The sequence below is a fragment of the Hypanus sabinus genome, chromosome 5, assembly GCF_030144855.1.
Source record: "Hypanus sabinus isolate sHypSab1 chromosome 5, sHypSab1.hap1, whole genome shotgun sequence".
Classification (NCBI taxonomy): domain Eukaryota; kingdom Metazoa; phylum Chordata; class Chondrichthyes; order Myliobatiformes; family Dasyatidae; genus Hypanus; species Hypanus sabinus.
In genome coordinates this window covers 110,866,533-110,889,363 of record NC_082710.1, presented here as the reverse complement: position 1 = coordinate 110,889,363, position 22,831 = coordinate 110,866,533, and the positions used below count along the sequence as shown (strand labels likewise).

General features: G+C 39.1%; 1 protein-coding gene across 4 annotated transcripts in view; it reads left to right on the top strand.

Moving 5' to 3' along the window:
* Positions 1 to 22,831, top strand: part of ptpn4a (protein tyrosine phosphatase non-receptor type 4a) — a 216,927-nt gene that overhangs the window by 107,330 nt on the left and 86,766 nt on the right. For all 4 annotated transcript variants that reach the window (XM_059970335.1, XM_059970334.1, XM_059970333.1 and 1 more), the window contains 5 exons: positions 3,832 to 3,939; positions 5,692 to 5,734; positions 5,824 to 5,902; positions 11,759 to 11,803; positions 15,566 to 15,618. In XM_059970335.1, the coding sequence (XP_059826318.1) occupies positions 3,832 to 3,939; positions 5,692 to 5,734; positions 5,824 to 5,902; positions 11,759 to 11,803; positions 15,566 to 15,618 (328 nt within the window). The remainder of the gene's footprint in view (positions 1 to 3,831; positions 3,940 to 5,691; positions 5,735 to 5,823; positions 5,903 to 11,758; positions 11,804 to 15,565; positions 15,619 to 22,831) is intronic.

The window sequence follows — 22,831 nt, the reverse complement described above, 5'->3', positions numbered from 1 at the left end:
TTTGAGCAAATTGTCAACGTAGAGGCCGTTGGCAATGCTTTTGCCAGCCGACGTTTGGAAGCCCCGCCGCGCCCATAGTTTGCCAAAATAGTGAGCGACCCCAAATGCATAGCGTGAATCCGTGTAAATATTGGCTGTCTGACCCGAGGTGAGGATGCATGCGCGAGTGAGGGCGAAAAGCTCAGCCTGTTGGGCCGAGACTGGTGGGTGGAAGGCTGCCGCCTCCGAGGTGGTGTGTGGGGTCACAATGGCATAACCCGATTGCCGGACACCATCTGGGGAGACAAAGGATGAGCCGTCCACAAAAAGTATTAGGTCCGGATTGTCAAACTCAATGTCCTGGAGGTCTGGCTGCGGAGAAATGAGGAAGTGGTTTTGCTCTACGCAGGAGTGGAGAGGCTCAGATAGAAGGTCAGGTGGGTGATCCACAAAGGTAGCAGGGTTAAATGTGGTACAATAGGCAAACGTCAGCAACGGATTATGGGTAAGAGCAATCTCATAGCGGCTGAGTCTCACCTGAGTGAGATGTTGAGTTTGGTGCGTCATTAGAAGGGCAGTTACCACATGGGAAGAGTAGACTGTCACTGGTTGATGTAGGGTTAAGTTGGATGCTGCGGTGACCATAAGATAAACGGCAGGAAGAATTTGAGTGCACGGGGGGTATCCCTGGGCTACTGGGTCCAGCGGTGCTGAATAATAGGCAGTCGTACACGGCTGGTCCTCGTGTCTGGGTGAGAATAGCTGTTGCACATAAATCGACAATGGAAACGTAGAACTGAAAAAGGCCTGTCATACGGTGGCCGACCCAGTGCAGGTGGGGCAGAAAGGGAGGCCTTAAGAGAGTTAAAAGCGGCTGATTGGTGTTCGTCAATTATCAAGGGAGGGGGGGGCCTCTGGAGAGGCTAAAGGGGTGAGCAGCTTAGTCAGACATGCAGCGTTAGGGATCCACTGCCTGCAAAAGTTCACTAGCCCAAGGAATTTATGCATTTGCTTTGGAGTCTGCGGAGGGGGTGTCAGGGTTATGAGTCAAGTTCTGTCAACCGTAAGTGCTCGATCTGCAGCACTTTTGTGTGCTGTTATTGAGTGGTAATGTCTCAGTGTCTTTGGTGCTTTATTGAAATGATATTGTCTGTACAGGCAACCCCCACGTTATGGCCATCAACATATGGAAATTTACAGAATTCACAAATCAGTTCCCAGAAATCCACGATACAGAATAAAATTCGTTGTAATGGAATTATGTCAGACAGGGAATTTAAATAAATGCAAAATGTAAAACAAGTTTTGCCTATGTTTTTAAACTGCATTTCTTGTTGCCTGCATTGATGAGGTGTTGCTGGTATGTTAATTTTGTCCATTAAACTGTATGTCACTATTTAAAGTGTGTTTCTCTGTTCAAACTGAAGGCTGGAGTTGGTAAGTAGAGACATGAGGCTTTCACCTATTACCACCATCTGTTTCCCCTACCTCACTCTAAGCATTTCTAATCACTTGGAACTCCAAAGGCAACTGCTGACCACTCAAGATTTGCTTTGGAAACTTTCAAAGCAAGTCTCAAGTTTTTTGCTGCTATGAACTAGCAGCTGTAGTGCTATCATTACTATCGAGAGAAAAGCATCTCCTAGAAATGTATTCCACATATAACATGGGATTTGATGGGAATTAAAGTTTCACGTTATGGAAAAAGTTGTGATACATTTTTTGGGAATGCAACCCCTTGGTGGTTGTCTATTTTTTGTGTTATCCCATTTTGAGTTGCATGATCGGATGGTGAGCATAAATGTCAAATCCTATTCAACACCAACCCATGGCAGAAAATACAAATTAACCTATATATTCCACACTCATGGAAGATGTAAGCTTCTGTACTCTCGCGCCTTGGAGTTCGGTGTCTAAACTTTAATGCAAGTGAAGCACATTTTCACCATTTTTTGGAATGTGAAGTGAGCATGGATCCCATTATTCCAGCTGATCCAGAATCTTAAATTGCTCTCTGCTCATTACGATCTGCAGCTTGATGTATGATGCTACCACCGAAGCTCAACTCTTTATTTTTCTGACTGGGCTTACATTTTTTCAGTTCACTTGAACCAAAACATGATGTGCCTCAGATTCTACCATCACTATCCAGAATTGTTTTTATTATCCTTTTTTATGATCACATTTGCTCTGTTTTGCCTGTAACATTATGAATGATCCCACCTATCCTGATCATGGACTGTTTATCCCACTCCTCTCAGGGAGGAGGCCACACCAGGACCACCAGTAACTCAAGAAGTTACTTTTCCAAGCAGTAAGGCTGACTAACACCTCCATCCACTAACTCCACCACTACAAAACATCTTGTCTAGATCTTTATGGGCATGTGATCAATCTATGCATATAAGCTATCTTATGTATTTATACTTATTGTGCTTTTATTATTATTATTATTTGTTTCTTATGGTTCTTTTGTGTGCTGCATTGGATCCGGAGTAACAATTATTTCCGTTCTTTACACTTGTGTACTGGAAATGACATTAAACAATCTTGAACCTTGACTTGATAAGCCTGAACTTGAGCAGGCTTATGGTTTACATTTGTCAGATCAAGCAGAGTGTATAATGGCTTCCTGTGCTTTAATGATTCTTTGGATGGTTAAGACAGGCTTCTCAGATCCATGCCCCACACTTGGAAAAAGTGCAAAAATCAAAGGTGGTTAATAGGAGGGGATAAAACTTCATTTTGGCTCTTTATTATTAAAGATAGATGAGAAGGTATGATTTTGAAAATTGCAGGGGAGGAAGTTTACACTTGGAACAAATACTTATAATGAGTGAAATGAGTTTAAAAAGGTGGTCATGAACTGTCGGTAGTTAGATAGACAGGTGAGCAAGGTCACTTAGGAAGTTTGGGAGTGGGGAAAGATTGTGAGAGTGGCTGTGAATAGGAGATGCAAGTACTCAGATTGACAGCTGAACAGTGTCACTTGTGATGAAGCTTGGGAGTGGGGAAGAGATTGTGAAGGGTGGTTGTGAACAGTAGTTTACTTGGAGAATGGTGAAGCAAAGAGAGCTCAATGAGATGATAGCAAGTTGATTCTGAAATGGGATAGTTCACAGGAAGCTTTGGGTGGAGTAGAGTAATTTAGAAAGGTGAGATGTGAGCAGTGTGATCCAGCTACTGTTTGAATATATATATATATATATATATATATATATATATTTTAAAAATCTGTCCACAGAGCAAGGGAGCAAATCTCAACATGAGGGCCTTCCTTTCAGAGTTAAAAGATTCATCAATTTGAGATAATTTGGTTTTAGAATCATCAGATTATTTCAGAAAATGATTATACGATCCAGTACAAAGTAAAACTGTTACTTGAATTTTAACATTGGAAAGATGTGCCAATTCAATGGTGTGATGTTGCCAGAAGATTGTGATTTTCATGTCTTAATACTTGAACATACTTACCATATTTGGCTGAGGATTAGCACTGTGTTTGGGTCACCAGTTAAACTCTGTTAATACAGGAATGTATTTGTGTAATTGTAGTGATAAAGCAATATATTTGCACAATTCAGTAAATGAACTCGTTAAAAATGAGTACTGTAAATCTTGAATTGATCTTTTGATTTAATTGCTACCAAGAAAAATAATTACAGTAGGTTTATTATAACAAGGCACAGCAACATGCCATCTGTTGTACATTGTGAGTAAAACATTTCAAATTGTTTTTTCTTAATGGTGCATAGTAAACATTAGAGGTAGAATTCATTCCCAAGGTGGATTGTAATTTAGTTGTAACAAATTAATTTGTAGTGTGATTAAGTTTATGATTTTGTATTCCAGAAACACGATCAGGGACATGTTCTGTTGGATTTAGTCTTCAGGCATCTTGATTTGACAGAACGCGATTACTTTGGTTTACAAGTGGCAGATGATACAACAGACAGCCCTGTGAGTATTCCTTTCTGACTTGAGAGAATCTGCATTGTTGATTTTTCAACGTTAGGTTAAGAGCATATGATAGTTGGCGTCTTTAGTTTTTTTTATTGTCATTTGTACAAAGATGTTGTCAAAAGATTGTCTTGCATAATGCTTATACACATGAAATTATTACAGTGCTTTGCGGTTTGAATAAGGTGAAACAATAACAACGCAGGATAAAGTGCTAAAGCTACTGAACAAAGTGCAGTGCAGGATCATGTGATAGGTTGTGAGGTCAAGAGTCCATCTTATTGGACAAGAGACCTTTCAAGAGACTGATAACAGTGGGATAAAAGCTGCCATTGAGGCTGATTGTATCCTCTGTCCAATGGGAAAGGAAAAGAGGGAGTCTGGTTGGGGTCTTTGATTATGCTCGCTGCTTTACTAAGGCAACAAGAAGCATAAGCAGAGTCTTGTAGAGGGGAGGATGGTACCAATAATGTGATGTGTCCAAAATTCTGCAGTTTCTTGGTCACATGCAGAGCAGTTGCCAGCCCAAGCCATGATGCATCCAAACAGTATTCAGTGGGAAAGAATTATCTACATTTTAATGGAGTAGACACAGACAGAGAAAGTGCTCCTGCTTGTGGGTCAAAGCATGATAAAATCATTAATGTAAGATGGTTGACAATATTTGAAAAAATCTTTTAACCCAGTGATTGATGTTGAACTGGCTGCTATGATTAAAATAAATGAATGGTGCAGGTATGGTTGAAAAGAGCCAGGGACGGGTTGAAATCTGATGAAGAAAGCTAAAAGGAAGCTCAATATGAGCATTAGTGTTGTTGTGGACAGGTCAGGCCTAATGCTACATTTCCCATGTATTCTTGAAAAAAATGCTAACTTGAAGATAATGTTCTCACACAGAGGGAAAGCAAGCTAATTTATTTGTAAGTAGCTAGAAAATTGCATATGTATTTCTGGTGTGCAAAAAGAAATTAATTTTATATGAAACTATAGCGCAAACGTCTAAAGAATTTGAAATACGGGACAAACTATTGATGAATGCACAAATGTGCAGTTGGTATTATTTCAAGGTTGAAATTTCAACTACATGAATTTTATTTTGAAACATGGAAGCAATTTTTGTTTATAGCTCAAAGCAATTTTCCTTTGCACTTTTTCAAACACTTTGGGAAAGGAGAGAAATAACTAGGAAAGCTGGTAGCTGTTACACATTTGTGTTTCTGCTGTAGAACTGGGTTCTTTTTATGCATACCATTGGTGAACTACCTATTTGTGGAGCATATTTGTTTTAATTTGATTTATTCAGTAATACAGCAAGGAGTAGACGCTTCAGGTCCCTTCGAGCTGCACTGCCCCAGAAACCCCACAACCCCGATTAACCCTAATCTAATCATGGGACAATTTGCAATGGCCAGTTAACCTACCCGGTATGTGTTTGGACTGTGGGAGGAAACCTGCTGGAAATTGAATTCCCTCTGAGCTGTAATATCATCGCGCTATCCGCTTCACTACCGTGTCATGTGTGTTATATTAAAGGTTTCATCTCGTTTTATTTCTTGCAGTTACAGAATTGAAAATAAAATTGCACAATATTCACATTAAAAGAATCCTATATATTGTGCAGTTGTCCTTTTGAAAATGCTGACCTTTAATTGAATTTTGTTTTGTTATGCAAGCTTGTTTATTTTGTATTTGCATTTTAGTAATTCAGTCTGATAGGAAATGTTAAAAGTTGTTTTCTTAAATGTTTTCCAGCGATGGCTAGATCCAAACAAATCCATCAGAAAACAGCTAAAAAGTAAGTTTGAACTTCAGTACATTTCACTGCCTGAAATATCTGCTTTTGCAAGTAATTCCCAAGTAAAAAGCTGATCATTTTTATTGCAGGAGGATCCCCATACAACCTGAATTTTAGAGTCAAATTTTTTGTAACTGATCTCAATAAGCTGCAAGAAGAATACACAAGGTGGGTTGAGAATATTTTTAAAACCATGGAAGGGTGTAGAGGGCTTGGTAAAAGATGTTAGAAGAAAGTTTTATGCACAATTAATTATTAAGGTCTTTTAATTTACCATTTCAGTTGATTTACAAAATAATTCTCATAAGCTGTTCTATCACTTTCCTATACTGTTTATCTGTATTATTCTCCTTTTATACTACAGTTGCTGATACTTTTATACTGGCTGATCATGTAGTCACTGGACAAATGGTCATTTTTCATTTGAATGGAAATAATTGAGGGTTGCATCAATAAAAGTTAATTTCTATTCATCTTCCAAGTATGAAAGCTTGAATCACATTTTTAAAAAATGAAGAGAAAGCAGTGTTATCTGTTTCCATCTACCTATAGCATCTGTCTCAACACTCTCTTACCACCCCCACCCAAAAAATAAAACCCTGATTCCATTTGCCATCAATCCTCTCCCACATCTTCATCTTGTTCCACCTATCACACTTTTAATCAATTGTCATGCCCAACAGCTTGTGGGAACCAAGGGGGAGATGTCTAGCATGTTATGATAGCATCTGTCTTGCCTCTTCCCTCACTTCTGTATGCTCCCTGACTTCCCTCTATGTTTTTTAGCCTGATGTCACCTCTCAGCCTGAAACAACCACTAACCTTAATGCCTTCACAGGTTCTGCTTCACCCACTGAGTTCTTCCAGCAACTTACTTTTTGAAGCAATGTCAGCTTTCACCTTTTCAGGGTAGTCTTTAGTTTAACCTTGACCAATTAATTTGCATACAGGAGCAAAAGCCCATGTGATAATGACCATTTAATGAACATTCTCTGAAATAGTTGCCCAATCTTAAAGTAGGACAGAGAACATGTAAATGATAGGATTGAGTAGCAACTTTGGAAAGAGAACTAATATTAATATCAGGTTGAAGCAATGTTAACCTTAGTTAATGAAACAGTTTTATCCCCTGCAAATGCAGTCTCATTCCACTGGGCATTTTTGTTCACCTTCCTAGCATTATGTGTTTGTGGGTTTTTATCTGATTCCATAAAGTGTATCTTGAGTCTATAATTGCTGAGGGTTCTATTTCAGGGTGGGGAATCAGGTGAAAAAGACTGGAATGTGTTATAGGTAATTTTCATAAATGGAATATTCTCTTTGCCCTTGGGTATAGTATAACTAAAAACACTGAATTCTCTGATCCAACTTGAAGCCTTGTAACTTCCTATTTGCAGCATGCTTATGTACTAGAATGTCAATTTATTGCAATAAATTAATTCATAGGTACCCACACCAAAACTTTGGATTGTTAGTGGTTATTTAACATGATCCAGGGAAGTTTGGCCAGGTGGATTCAGAATTGGCTGCCTGCAGAAGGCAGAGGGTCGTGGTGGAGGGAGTACATTCAGATTGGAGGGTTGTGACTAGTGGTGTCCCACAAGGATCTGTTTTGGGACCTTTCCTTTCTGTGATTTTTATTAATGACCTGGATGTTGGGGTCGAAGAGTGGGTTGGTATGTTTGCAGACAACACAAAGATTGGTGGTGTTGTAGATAGTGTCGAGGATTGTCAAAGATTGCAGAGAGACATTGATAGGATGCAGAAGTGGGCTGAGAAGTGGCAGATGGAGTTCAACCCGGAGAAGTGTGAGGTTGTACACCTTGGAAGGACAAACTCCAAAGCAGAGTACAAAGTAAATGGATACTTGGTAGTGTGGAGGAGCAGAGGGATCAGGGGGTACATGTCCACAGATCCCTGAAAGTTGCCTCACAGGTAGATAGGGTAGTTAAGAAAGCTTATGGGGTGTTAGCTTTCATAAGTCGAGGGATAGAGCTTAAGAGACACGATGTAATGATGCAGCTGTATAAAACTCTAGTTGGGTCACTATTGGAGTACTGTGTCTAGTTCTGGTCGCCTCAGTATAGGAAGGATGTGGAAGCATTGGAAAGGGTACAGAGCAGATTTACCAGGATGCTGCCTGGTTTAGAGAGAATGGATTATGATCAGAGATTAAGGGAGCTAGGGCTTTACTCTCTGGAGAGAAGGGGGATGAGAGGAGCCATGATAGAGGTGTACAAGATATTAAGTGGAATAAACAGAGTGGATAGCCAGCACCTCTTCCCCAGGGCACCACTGCTCAGTACAAGAGGACATGGCTTTAAAGTAAGGGGAGGGAAGTTCAAGGGGAATATTAGAGGAAGGTTTTTCACTCAGAGAGTGGTTGGTGCGTGGAATGCACTGTCTGAGCCAGTGGTGGAGGCAGATACACTAGTGAAGTTTAAGAGACTACTAGACAGGTATATGGAGGAATTTAAGGTGGGGGGTTATATGGGAGGCAGGTTTTGAGAGTCGGCACAGCATTGTGGGCCGAAGGGCCTGTAATGTGCTGTACTATTCTATGTTCTAACTTTAGAGGTGATCTTAGTGAACTTGATAGATTCAAATCCACATTTAACATGCAGAAAGCTGGTGATTTATCTTTTCCCAACAATTCACTATTCTGGATCTGAAAGGTGAGCATTGCTGTTTAAATCCAAAGGTTATTACCATTTAAATTCATAAAAATGTTTAATCTGAAATCAAAACAATTTAAGAGAAAAAATGCATGGGATCAAAAATTTAGTAGTATAATGTAAGTTGGCAACTTGTAAAACCTGAAGTGATCTTAATAACTTACATATTGGTATCCTTTATTTACCATTGATTTTTATCAGTGCTATCCAAGTTGAAAGTAGATATATTATCAAAGTTCATATTTGTCACCATATACATCCCTGAGATTAATTTTCTTAAGTCTTAAGAAGCATAGCAGAATTGCTGAAAGACCACACCAACAGGACAGCAACCACTGTGCAAAAGACTACAAACTATACAAATACAAAAAGAAAGAAAAAATAAACAATAAATATCGAGAATATGAGATGAAGACTCCTTGAAAGTGAGTCCATAGTTTGCGGGATCAGTTCAGTAATGGGACAAGTGAAGTTGAGAGAAGTTATCTGGTTCAGTAGCCTGAGAGTTGAAGGGTGAACCATGATGACATTCTGCGGACTAAGTACAAAACCATGATGGTGGATGTAAAGTAGACCCGCTTCCAAAGCAAGATTGTACAATTACAAGAAATACTGAAATTGTGATAAATATGTGTTACTAAATTGTTGCTTTCAATTGAGTCAGCAGCTGATATTGTTACCATTGAATTCATAGACAATTCTGGCCTTGTAAAGAATACTTTGTTTTAATGCTTGTGCCACCAGATGACCAAAGAGAGGAACAGCAAGGGTAGGGCAAAATGTAATGAAATTGCACTGGTGCTGGTAGCTTGTGTTTCTAGCACAGTTATCTTGAAGATCAATTAAACCAAAGAACTTTGTAGTATACTTTCTGTGCAGTCTTATATATGCTGCCTGCATGATCAAAATTAACATTGTCCGAAGACAAACATGAGGAAATCTACAGACACTGGAAATTCAAACAACACACACAAAATGCTGGTGGAACACAGCAGGCCAGGCAGCATCTATGGGGAGAAGCGCTGTCGACGTTTCGGGCCAAGACCCTTTGTCAGGACTAGAAGACATTTGGTTTCCGTATCTGTGGAGAAATAGTGAACTTCAGCCACGTTGATGGAAAGATTGGTGGAAATGCTGTATGAATTTCAAAAAGTCTTTGGAAAGGAGAAGCAACTCTTCAGAGTGCAAATAGGGATTTGGAATTAATAGGATGATTCCTAAAGATTGATACAACTACAATATAATGAATATGCCCTTTCTGGATCTCAAAGTTATATTTCCAAGTTTACTGATGCAAAATTAGGTGTGATTGTGAGTACAGAGGAGGATGTAAACATGCTGACTGACTGGACAGATGGAAACATGTGAGGTTTTACACTTTAGTGGACACAGCAGGAAAGTGTAATAGTTGTTAAATACTGAGAATTTGAGTTGTATTGTGCTTAGAGGGATCTGGAGATGCAACTAAAGGTCAATGTGAAGGTGTAGCAATTGTTTCGAAGGACAAACCATATGAGAAAGTACAAGTTTTGTTGTAATCATTCAGAGATTTGGTGACCCCCACATCTGAGGTATGTATATAGTTTTTTCCTTGTATAAGAAAGTATATACTTGTCATTGGAGTGTGGTGAAGATTCACTAGGCGGATTCCTAGATTAACTAATAGATAGCGATACCAAGGATATACAGTGGCATGCAAAAGTTTGGGCACTGTGGTAAAAATTTCTGTTACTGTGAATAGCTAAGCAAGTAAAAGATGACCTGGTTTCCAAAAGGCATAAAGTTACAGATGACACATTTCTTTAATATTTTAAGCAAGATTACTTTTTTATTTCCATCTTTTATAGTTTCAAAATAACAAAAAAGGAAAAGGGCCCGAAGCAAAAGTTTGGGCACCCTGCATGGTCAGTACTTAGAAACACCCCCTTTGGCATGTATCACAGCTTGTAAATGTTTTATGGAGCCTGCTAAGAGTCTTTCAATTCTTGTTTGGGGGATTTTCGCCCATTTTTCCTTGCAAAAGGCTTCTAGTTCTGTGAGATTCTTGGGCCGTCTGCATGCACTGCTCTTTTGAGGTCTATCCACAGATTTTCGATGATGCTTAGGTTGGGGGACTGTGAGGGCCATGGCAAAACCTTCAGCTTGTGCCTCTTGAAGTAGTCCATTGCAGATTTTGAGGTGTGTTTAGGATCATTATCCTGCTGTAGGAGCCATCGGTGTGATTTTTGCTTCCAGAATTTGCTGGTATTTAATTCTTCCCTCTACCAGTGAAATGTTCCCCGTGTCACTGGCTGCAACACAAGCCCAAAACATGATTGATCCACCCCCATGCTTAACAGTTGGAGAGGTGTTCTTTTCAAGAAATTCTCTACCCTTTTTTTCTCCAAATATTTTCCAAATATTCATTGCGGCCAAAAAGTTCTATTTTAACTTCATCAGTCCACAGGACTTGTTTTCAAAGTGCATCAGGCTTGTTTAGATGTTCCTTTGTAAACTTCTAACACTGAATTTTGTGGTGAGGACGCAGGAAAGGTTTTCTTCTGATGACTCTTCCATGAAAGTCATATTTATGCAGGTGTCGCTGCACAGTAGAACAGTGCACCACCACTCCAGAGTCTGTTAAGTCTTCCTGAAGGTCTTTTGCAGTCAAACAAGGGTTTTGATTTGACTTTCTAGCAATCTTACGAGCAGTTCTCTCAGAAAAGTTTTCTTGGTTTTCCAGACCTCAGCTTGACCTCCACCGATCCTGTTAACTGCCATTTCTTAATGACATTGCGAACTGAGGAAACGGCTACCTGAAAACCCTTTGCTATCTTCTTATAGCCTACTCCTTCTTTGTGGGTGTCATTTATTTTAATTTTCAGAGTGCTAGGCAGCTGCTTAGAGGAGCCCATGGCTGCTGATTGTTGGGACAAGGTTTGAGGAGTCAGGGTAATTTATAAAGCTTTGAAATTTGCATCATCTGGCCTTTCCTAACGATGACTGTGAACAAGCCATAGCTCTAACAAGCCAATTAAGGTCTGAGACCTTGGTAGAAGTTATCTGAGAGCTTAAGTCTCTTGGGGTGTCCAAACTTTTGCATGGTACTCCTTTCCTTTCTTTCACTCTGAAATTGTACAAAACAGAAATAATACACTAATCTTGCTTAAAATGTTGAAAAGAATGTTTCATCTTTAACTTTATGACTTTTGGAGATCGATTCATCTTCTACTCACTTAACTATTCACAGTAACAGAAATTTTGACCGGGGTGCCCAGACTTTTGCATGGCACTGTAGATAAATATTGATCATGGGCAACGTGTCTTGCACTATCTATTGTATAATGTTGTTTGAACTTGTTTTTATTAGGTACCAATATTTCCTGCAACTTAAGCAAGATATTCTTAGTGGAAGGTGAGTATTATTCCTGTAACTTCCGGAAAAGCTTTTTCACTGACCAATTCTATGTCTTTGGCTGGCATATAATAAAGAATTTTCAACCGAAATACCTTGAGGCTGTAGCTAGGGAAAAAAATTCAGATTTAAAGTCTATTCCAGATAATTAAATTTAGTCATTAATTCTGTCTCTATACACTACAATCACCTTTCTAAGTCTATATCTTTATGAATAAATGCCATTTAAAACATTTTCTCATAGGCATTCACTTACAATACATTAACTCGCAATCTCTCCTATTCCTGATACTACCACATCATCTATATTTTACACATTTTAAAGATCCCTTATCATGGTTGTTGCTGTAGTCAACATAGCTTCCTAATGCAGGTTAATTCTATTTGGAAACGTGTCAAGTTTAAAATAAAAACTCAATGGTGATGGTAAGTAGTACCTGTCACTATGTAGAAATTCCACAGGTGAGGCAACTGTGGGGAAAAGAAGATGGTATTTCTGGTCAAAAGTCCTTCTGAAAAGGAGGCTCTTTGAGCTGAAATATTAACTTCCAGAAATAGTACATCATAATCAGGTTTAATATCACGGGCATATGTTGTGAAATTTGTTGTTATGCAGCAGCAGTACATTGCAATACATAAAAAAACTATAATTAACAGTAGGTGTATATGTATATAAAAAGTTAAATAAGTAGTGAGGTAAGTGTTCACAGGTCAAATGTGCATTCAGAAATCTGATGGTAGAGGGGAAGAGGCTATTCCTGAATCATTGCGTGTGCCTTCAAGTTCCTGTACCTCCTTCCTGATAGTAGCAATGAGAAGAGAGTATGACCTGGGTAATGGGAGTCCTTAATGATGGATGCCGCCTTTTTGAGGCATCGCTCCTTGAAGATGTCCTGGATGCAGGGGAGGGTTAGTACCCGTGATGGAGTTGGCTGAGTGTACAATATTCTGCATCTTTTCCAATCCTGTACAGTGGCCCCTCCATACCAAATGGTGATGCAGCGCATTAGAATTCTCTCTGTAGAAATTTGCAAGTGTTTTTGGTGACATTCCAAATCTCCTCAAACTCTAGTGAAATATAGCTGCTGTCACTTGTGTTTTCAGCAATTTATTTTTATTTCCAAATTCTAGCAACTCTACTTTAAATTACTCAAGGATGAAGACCACAAAGTTCTTGAATTGATCTCTCTTGGATTGCACTAACGATTTCTTCCATAGTATCACAGTCCTTGAGGTGGAAATATTTTTTATGCATTTGCTCTCTATAGCCATTTTATATCAGTGATTCAAAGTGAATATGCAAGAACAGTGAAATATTAATTCAAGGTGGAGTTTCAGATGATTCGCTGTATATATTCACTAATATGATGGTCCAAATTTCCAGTGAGAATGTCACCACTGTAGGAAAGGAAGGTTTGTGCCAAGAGATGAAGTGCTTTGAGTTTAAGGTAGTTTATATGCTAGACAGCTAGTGACAATTGTTGGAATGATTGCTTTCCAAGAATGAAATGGAGTATTGAGGTCAAGACTATTGCACAATTTAGTGGATAAATGTATAAAGAGTAAACTATAGAGTGGAATTGATTTTGGCTGAAAATGACATTGAACCCAATAGTTTCTTTCTTACCCTACAGCTAGTTCATTTATTTAAAAGTTTTAGAGGTATGAGGTTATTTATCTCAGTCTGAAAGCACGAAAGTAATTGCCCAAGACAAATCATGTGACCACCAGATATTAAAAACAAAATTTAAAAACAAATTTCTAGATCAATATTTTGATCAGATCACATAAGACATTGGAGCAGAATTAGGCCTTTCGCCCTTCGACATCTTCTTCGCTATTTGTTCATAGCTGATTTTTTTTCCCCTCTCAACCCCATCCTTCTTCCTTCTCCTCATAACCTTTGACTCCCTTACTAATCAACCTATCAACCTCCACTTTTAATATACTCAACAACTTAGCCTGAGCAGCTGACAGTGGCACCATCCTCTGGCTAGACCAATTCCTCCCCTTTGTTTTAAAGGCATGTTCTTCAGTTCTGAGGTTGTGCCCTCTGGCCCTGGACTCTGCTGCTATAGGAGCATTCTCTCATGTCCAGTCTATCCAGGCCTTTCAATATTTGGTAGATTTCAGTGAGATTCCCCCACATTCTTCTAAACTCTAGCAAATATAGGCCCAGAGCCATCAAATATACATTAACCCTTTCATTCCCAGGATCATTGTCATAAACCTTCTCTGGACCCTCTCTAGTGCCAGCATATCCTTTCGTAGATATTGCACCCAAAACTTGCTCACAATACTTCACACAAAATGTGGGAGGAATTCAGCAGGCCAGGCAGTTGAGTTCCTCCAGCATTTTGTGTGTGTGGCTTGGATTTCTAGCATCTGCAGATCTTCTCTTGTTTGTGATTGGATCACAGAACTTCAAGTGTGATCTGATTAATGCCCTCATAAAACCTCAGCTTTACAACCTTTATATTCTAGTCCTCTCAAAATGAATGTTAACATTACATTTGCCTTCCTTACTGCCAAATCAGGCCGTAAGTTAATCTTTGGAGAATTTTGCATGGTGAGTTCTAAATCCCTTTGCCCCTCTGATTTCTGAATTTGCTTCCTGTTTAGAAAATAGTATACATAATTATCTACCAAATTGCATGACCATGCACTTCCCTACTCTGTATTCCATCTACTACCTCTGCCCATTCTCTTAATCTGACCAAATCTTTCTGATTTCTCAACACTACCTGCCTTTTCATCTATCTTTGTATCAGACAGTTATATAGAAAGTTATCATTGTTTAATGTTAAATTCAAACCACAGAAATCATCATAACTATCAGGTTTTTCTCCATTGTGGAATGTTTACAGAATAGACAAAATCTCAGTTGTCCAAATCTAGTGTTCTGCTTCAATTTGGAGCTAACTGAAGAGTTTACAATATTTCTGCTTTGCCAGTGGCATAAATCATAGAGCTAAATACTATATAGCATTTTTGCTTGAATATGCAAAGATGAAATTACTATTTTTTGTCTGATTGTAATTTTAATCGAGGTGGCATTTAAAAACACTGAGTTAGTTGCAAAGTGCAACTTTGTGTGAATAAATTTGCTTGAATTAAGTGTTTTTAAAGTATTTGAGTTGCACCCCAATTGAAGCCTTAAACTGGGGTTAGTGCACCAGTGTTGTTACAGATGGGGAAATATGAGGATGTGTGGAAAAAGTGATGGCCAAAAATGATAGTCAGCTGTATGATATTGCATACTTTGCTGAGCTGCATCATAAGGTACTTTCACTATTTTGAGATGTTGGAATCCCTGTTGACTTCTAGAAGTAAACAGCTCAGCCTGGATTTGTTAAAAATAATTTTTGGAGGGGCTCCAGTTTGGGATTCCACTTTCCAGTCGTGGTCTTTTCACTGGTTATGCATGCCTGCAGCATTTAGTGAAAGATACATCTGACAAACTTGCTGCATTCATTACCAAGGCATTTTGCACATGAGTCAGTAAATATCTTGAATACCCAGCTTTGTCAGTTATGGTGCAGTGATTCCAAAGTTCTCCCTCTCTCCAAATACCTCCCACATCAAGTCAGTTTTTAAATTGCAATTGATAACTGCAGAATATTTTGAATGTCTGTAAGAAAGGTATGCAACTTGCAAAGTGAAGATTTTAGGTTGAAGTCTTACCTGACCAAAATGTTTAGGTGTCCAAATTTTCATGTTAGACGTGGAATAACTGCATTATTTTTAATTTCTCTGTTATAGGTTGCCTTGTCCTTACAACATTGCAGCCCTTCTGGCTTCTTACTCTGTTCAGTGTAAGTATTGGCTTAACATTTTCTCCTGTAAGACTGGGGTTGCTCCTTTGAATATTTCTTTACTATTCAACATTTTTAGAAACATAGAAAACCTACAGCACAATGTAGGCCCTTTGGCCCACAAAGCTGTGCCAAACATGTCCTTACCTTCGAAATTACCAAGGGTTACAAATAGCCCTCTATTTTTCTAAGCTCCATGTACCTATTCAGGAGTCTCTTAAAAGACCCTATCGTATCTGCCTCCACCACCGTCGCCGGCAGCCCATTCCACGCACTCAACACTCGCTGAGTAAAAAAAAACTTCCCTTGACATCTCCTCTGTAACTACTTTCAAGCCCCTTAAAACTGTGCCCTCTCATGGTAGCCATTTCAGCCCTGGGAAAAAAGCCTCTGGCTATCCACACGATCAGTGCCTCTCGTCATCTTATACACCTCTATCAAGTTACTTCTCATTCTCTGTCACTCCAAGGAGAAAAGACAGAGTTCACTTAACCTATTCTCATAAGGCATGCTCCCCAATCCAGGCAACATCCTTGTAAATCTCCTCTGCACCCTTTCTATAGTTTCCACATCCTTCCTGTGGTGAGGTGACCAGAACTGAGTGCACTCTATATTTGACCTATCAAAATGAACCACCTCACACTTATCTGTGTTGAACTCCATCTGCCACTTCTCAACCAAGTTTTAATGTCTTGGTGTAACCTCTGACAGCCCTCTACACTATCCACAACGCCGCCAACCATTGTGTCATCATCAAATTTACTAACCCATCCCTCCACTTCCTCATCTAGGTTGTTTATGAAAATCACAAAGAGAAGGGATCCTAGAACAGATCCCTGAGCACACCACTGTCACCGACCTCCATGCAGAAAATGATAGGTCTACAACCAGTCTTTGTCTTCTGTGGGCAAGCCGGTTCTGGATCCACAAAGCAAGGTCCCCTTGGATCCCATGCCTCCTTACTTTCTCAATAAGCCTTGCATGGGGTACCTTATCAAATGCCTTGTTGAAATCCATGTACACTACATCTACTGCTCTTCCTTCATCAACGTGTTTAGTCACATCCTCAAAAAATTCAATCAGGCTTGTAAGGCATGACCTGCCTTTGACAAAGCCATGCTGACTATTCCTAATCATAATATGCCTCTCCAAATGTTTATAAATCCTGCCTCTTTGGATCTTTTCCATCAACTTACCAACCACTGAAGTAAGACTCACTAGTGTATAGTTTCTGGGGCTATCTTTACTCCCTTTCTTGAATAAGGGAACAACATCTGCAACTCTCCAATCCTCCAGAGCCTCTCCTGCCCTCATTGATGATGCAAAGATCATTGCCAGAGGCTCAGCAATCACCTCCCTTGCTTCCCACAGAAGCCTGGGATACATCTCGTTCTGTCCCAGAGACTTATCCAATTTGATGCTTTCCAAAAGCTCCAGCACATCCTCTTTCTTTAATGTCTATATTTTCGAGCTTTTCAATCTGCTGTAAATGATTCTTATAATCACCAAGATCCTTTTCTGTAGTGAATACTGAAGCATAGTATTCATTAAATACCTCTGCTATCTCCTCCGGTTCCATACACATTTTTCCACTGTCACACTTAATTGGTCCTATTTTCTTAGGTCTTATCTTCTTGCTCTTAACAAACTTGTAGAAGGTCTTGGGGTTTTCCTTGATCCTGTTCACTAAGGCCTTCTCATGGCCTCTTCTGGCTCTCCTAATTTCATTCTTAAGCTCCTTCCTGCTAGCCTTATAATCTTCTAGACCCCTATCATTACCTAGTTGTTTTTTTTGAACCTTTCATAAGCTTCTCGTTTCTTCTTGACTAGATTTTCACAGCTTTTGTACACCACGGTTCCTATACCCTACCATCATTTCCATGTCTCACTGGAGCGTACCTATGTAGAACACCACGCGAATATCCCCTGAACATTTGCCACATTTCTGCCATACGTTTCCCTGAGAACATCTGTTGCCAATTTATGCTTCCAAGTTCCTGCCTGATAGCTTCATATTTCCCCTGTTACTATTGGGTGGTCTATAAAAAACACCCAGTAGAGTTATTGACCCCTTCCTGTTTCTAACCTCCACCCACAGAGACTCAGTGGACAATCCCTGCATGACTTCCTCTTTTTCTGCAGCCATGACACTATCTCTGATCAGCAGTGCCACACCCCCACCTCTTTTGCCTCCCTCCCTGCCCTTTCTGAAACATCTAAAGCCTGGCACTCTAAGTAACTGTTCCTTCCCCTGAGGCATCCAAGTCTCTGTAATGCTCACAACATCACAGCTCCAAGCACCGATCCACACTCTAAGCTTATCCGCTTTGTTCATGATGCTTCTTGTGTTAAAATAGATGCATCTCAAACCATCGGTCTGTGTGCTTCTCTACCACCTGCCTATCTTCCCTCTCATACTGTCTCCAAGCTTTCTATTTCTTTCTTTTTCAATCTTTTTATTAAATTTCATATATAAAGAAAAACATAACATAATATTAAATAGGTTATAAATGCACTAGACTTGAAGTTAAATTAGTAGTAAGATAACAGTATCTTATTAAAATATCAGCCAAAAAAAACTTACAATAATCAATCAAACCTATATTGATTATACATGAAAAAGAATAAGAATAGTCACCAAAAGAAAAAAAAATGTAAAAATGCAAGAAAAAATGTATATTAAAAAAAAATAAACCTAAACTAACATGGGCAATAATAACAGTTTATATGAGTATGATAGTGTCAAAAACTCCAGAACTCCATACCAGAACAAGAATAAAAAGAGAAAAGGTCTGGAAGAGACCAAATTAATTCATATGAAAGTGTCGAATGAACGGTCCCCAAGTTTCTTCAAATTTAATTGATAAATCGAAAATAGTGCTTTTAATTTTTTCTAAGCTCAGACAAGAAATAGTTTGAGAGAACCACTGAAACGTGGTAGGAGGATTTACTTCTTTCCAATTTTGTAATATAGACCTTCTGGCCATTAATGTTGCAAAGGCAATCATTCATCTAATTGAAGGGGAAAGTCAACTACCATCCTCATTTGGTATACCAAAAATTGCAGTAATAAAATGAGGTTGTAAATCAATATTCCAAATTGAGGAAATGGTAGCAAATATGTCCTTCCAAAAGTTATGTAAGGTGGGACATGACCAAAACATGTGGGTCAATGAGGCCACAACTGAATGACATCTGTCACATTGAGGGTTAATATGAGAATAGAATCGAGCAAGCTTTTCTTTAGATATATGAGCTCTATGTACGACCTTAAATTGTATTAAAGCATGTTTAGCACATATAGAAGAAGAATTAACCGTTTGTAAATTTTTTTCCCATTTTTCTGTTGATATATTATATTGAAGTTCTTTTTCCCACTCTTGTTTAATTCTACCTGATATTTCTGGTTGTATGTTCATAATCCTGTTATAAATAAGAGCCACTAATCCCTTCTGACAAGGATTCAAGGTAAAAATCATATCTGAAAAATCTATCAAAGTTGAATTGGGAAAGGATGGTAAAACTTTATATAAAAAATTTCTGATTTGTAAATATCTAAAAAAATTAGATTTAGGTAATTTAAATTTGTTGGAAAGTTGGTCAAAAGACATCAAACTACCTTCAGAAAAAAGATCACGAAAACATATTATACCTTTCCTTTTCCATATGCTAAAAGCTTGATCTGTTAAAGAAGGTTTAAAAAAGAAGTTAAGTAAGATAGGGCTATCAAGAACAAAGTTTTTCAGAGTAAAAAACTTACGAAATTGAAACCAAATTCGTAATGTATGTTTGACAATAGGATTGGATGTCTGTTTATTGAGTTTAACTAAATCAGCAGGAAGAGAAGAGCCAAGAACAGAGAATAAAGAATATCCTTGTGCATCATTACATTCTAAATTTACCCACTGTGGGCACAATGGTGAATCCAAATCTAGTTTCCAATATATTAAGTTTCGAATATTATTCGCCCAATAGTAAAATCTAAAGTTAGGTAAAGCTAAACCACCATCTTTTTTAGATTTCTGTAACTGTCTTTTACTTAACCTGGGGTTTTTATTTTGCCACACAAATGAGGAAATTTTTGAATCAATGTTATCGAAAAAAGATTGTCTCCAAGCTTTCTTTGTGAGCCAACTGTCCCTTCCTCCGTCTCTTCAGTTCAGTTTCGACCCCCCCAGCAATTCTAGTTTAAACTCTCCCCAATAGCCTTAGCAAACCTCCCTGCCAGGATATTGGTACCCCTCAGATTCAAGTGCAGCCTGTCCTTTTTGTACAGGTCATGCCTGTCCCAAAAGAGGTCCCAATGATCCAGAAATCTGAATCCCTGCCCCCTGCTCCAATTCCTCAGCCACGCATTTATCCTCCACCTCAATCTATTCCTATACTCACTGTCGCATGGCACAGGCTGTAATCCTGAGATTTCTACTTTAGAGGTCCTGCTTCTCAACTTCCTTCCTAACTCCCTGTAGTCTGTTTTCAGGACCTCTTCCCTTTCCCTACCTATGTCGTTGGTACCAATATGTACCACGACCTTTGGCTGTGAAGCTGTTCGTTTCTAGCTGTTTATTTTCCTTTTATATCCATTGCTGTACAGTTACTTTCAAAACAGGTTCAATTAAGGTTATGGCAGGGCATGCAGCATACCTAAAATAAGGTGCCAACTTGAAGCTGCAAAACAGGATTTCATAGATGTTAAACTGGTTGAACAAACTGTGGGTGTATTCAGTCCCACAGCCAATGAATTGATGAATATCCCCTACACCCCATTCCAAGTAGGTGTGAATAATCGTGAATAATTACTGTGAGCTGGAGATACAGTAATGCACAGTCTAGCCACAGGTAATACCTGCATTACTAGAAGGGTTGTTCCTTGTAAACTGTTAGTTTTTTCCCATAATGTAAAGTGTGTCATGTGTGCATGTATCTCTGAATAATATACAGAATCTTATTATGTATCTCCAATGTTTGGGTCGTGATGTGTGAATTCACGATAAAGCTGAATTTCTGTTCATCATATAGCCTTGGCACGGGGTTTGCCTGTGCAAAATGGAAATGTTTAACATTCAGAAAATCTGTGGATGATTAGACCATTCAGCCAATTGAGTATGCTTCACCACTCAGTTACAGCTAATTTATTTATCCCTCTCAACTTGTTTTCCAGCCTTCTTCCAATAACCTTTGGCACTCTTACTATCGAGAATCTGTCAATCTCCATTTTTAATATACCTAATGCCTTCTGTCATAAGGTTATTGCCTCCGAAGGGTTCTTTTGCCTTAAGCTCCCTCATCAAATCTGGTTCATTACACAACACCCAATCTAGGATTAACTTTCCCCCAGTGGGCTCAACTATGAGCTTCTCTAAAAATCCATTTTGGAGGCCTTTTACAAGTTCCCTGTCTTGGGATTCAGCGTCTACCTGATTTTCCCAAACTACATGCAGGTTGAAATCTCCCATAACTATTGTAGCATTACTCATGATTTCATGCCTTTTCTATTTCCCTTTGACATTCTTTTCTTCAATGTCACTGTCATTAGTTGGAGCAGAGCATTGGTCACAGTTACCCACACCACCTTGATGCTGAAGATATTCTCTTCCAGAGTATAAAACTGCTTCACCACTTGCTGCTTTTAGTTTGCCAGACCCTGTCATCTGTTTTTACTGATGCCCAGTATATGTAGACTGTAACAACACATTTTTTCAGCTATTTGTGCTAGCTTGCAAGTGTTGAATATGGTTTGTACATTCCAAAAAACAGTTTTGATCTTGATCAGGACCGCCATCATCATGCCAATAGCTTGCTCTTGGTTTTCACTTCTGTCAGTTGTGCAGATCCCAAGTGGAGACTCAGGGATACCATCGCACACAGATACAGTTGTGCTAGAAAATCCGTGAACCCTGTAGAAATTTCCCTACTTCTGCATAAATAATGTGAGTCCTTAACATAAGTCCTAAACCTACAAACCCCATTTCCATAAAAGTTGGGATATTTTCCAAAATGCAATAAAAACAAAAATCTGTAGAAAAGTACAAAGAAAAGATTTTCAATAGTTTTACTGACCAACTTAATTGTATTTTGTAAATATACACAAATTTATTATTTGATGGCTGCAACACACTCAGCTAAAGTTGGGACAGAGTTAAAATAAGATTGAAAACTGCACAGAATATTCAAGTAACACCGGTTTGGAAGACTCCACATTAAGCAAGCTAATTGGTAGCAGGTGAGGTATCATGACTGGGTATAAAAGTAGCGTCCATCAAAGGCTCAGTCTTTGCAAGCAAGGATGGGTCGTGGCTCACCCCTTTGTGCCAAAATTCGTGAGAGAATTGTTAGTCAGTTCAAAAAGAACATTTCCCAACGCAAGATTGCAGAGAATTTAGGTCTTTCAACATCTACAGTACATAATATTGTGAAAAGATTTGGAGAATTCAGAGACATCTCAGTGCGTAAAGGGCAAGGTCGGAAACCACTGTTGAGTCCTCAGGCGGCACTGCCTAAGAAACCGTCATGCTACTGTGACAATTATAGCCCCCTGGGCTCGGGAGTACTTCGGAAAACCGTTGTCACTTAACACAGTCCATCGCTGCATCCAGAAATGCAACTTGAAACTGTATTACGCAAGGAGGAAGCCATACATCAACTCTATGCAGAAACACCGGCGAGTTCTCTGGGTCTGAGCTCATCTCAGATGGACCGAAAGGCTGTGGAACCGTGTGCTGTGGTCAGATGAGTCCACATTTCAGCTAGTTTTCAGAAAAAACGGGCGTCGAGTTATCTGTGCCAAAGATGAAAACGACCATCCTGATTGTTATCAGCGAAAGGTGCAAAAGCCAGCATCTGTGATGGTATGGGGGTGCATCAGTGCCCACGGCATGAGTGAGTTGCATGTATGTCTTTGGCGTATATTAGGATTTTAGAGAGACCTATGTTGCCATCAAGGCGACGTCTCTTCCCGGGATGTCCATGCTTATTTCAGCAGGACAATGCCAGATCACATTCTGCATGGGCTACAACAGCGTGGCTTTGTAGACACGGAGTGCATGTGCTTGCTGCCAGTCTAGATCTATCTCCTATTGAAAATGTATGGCGCATCATGCAAGACAACGGAGACCACGGACTGTTGAGCAGCTGAAATCTTATATCAAGCAAGAATGGACAAAATTTTCAGTTGCAAATCTACTACAATTAGTATCCTCAGTTCCAAAACGAT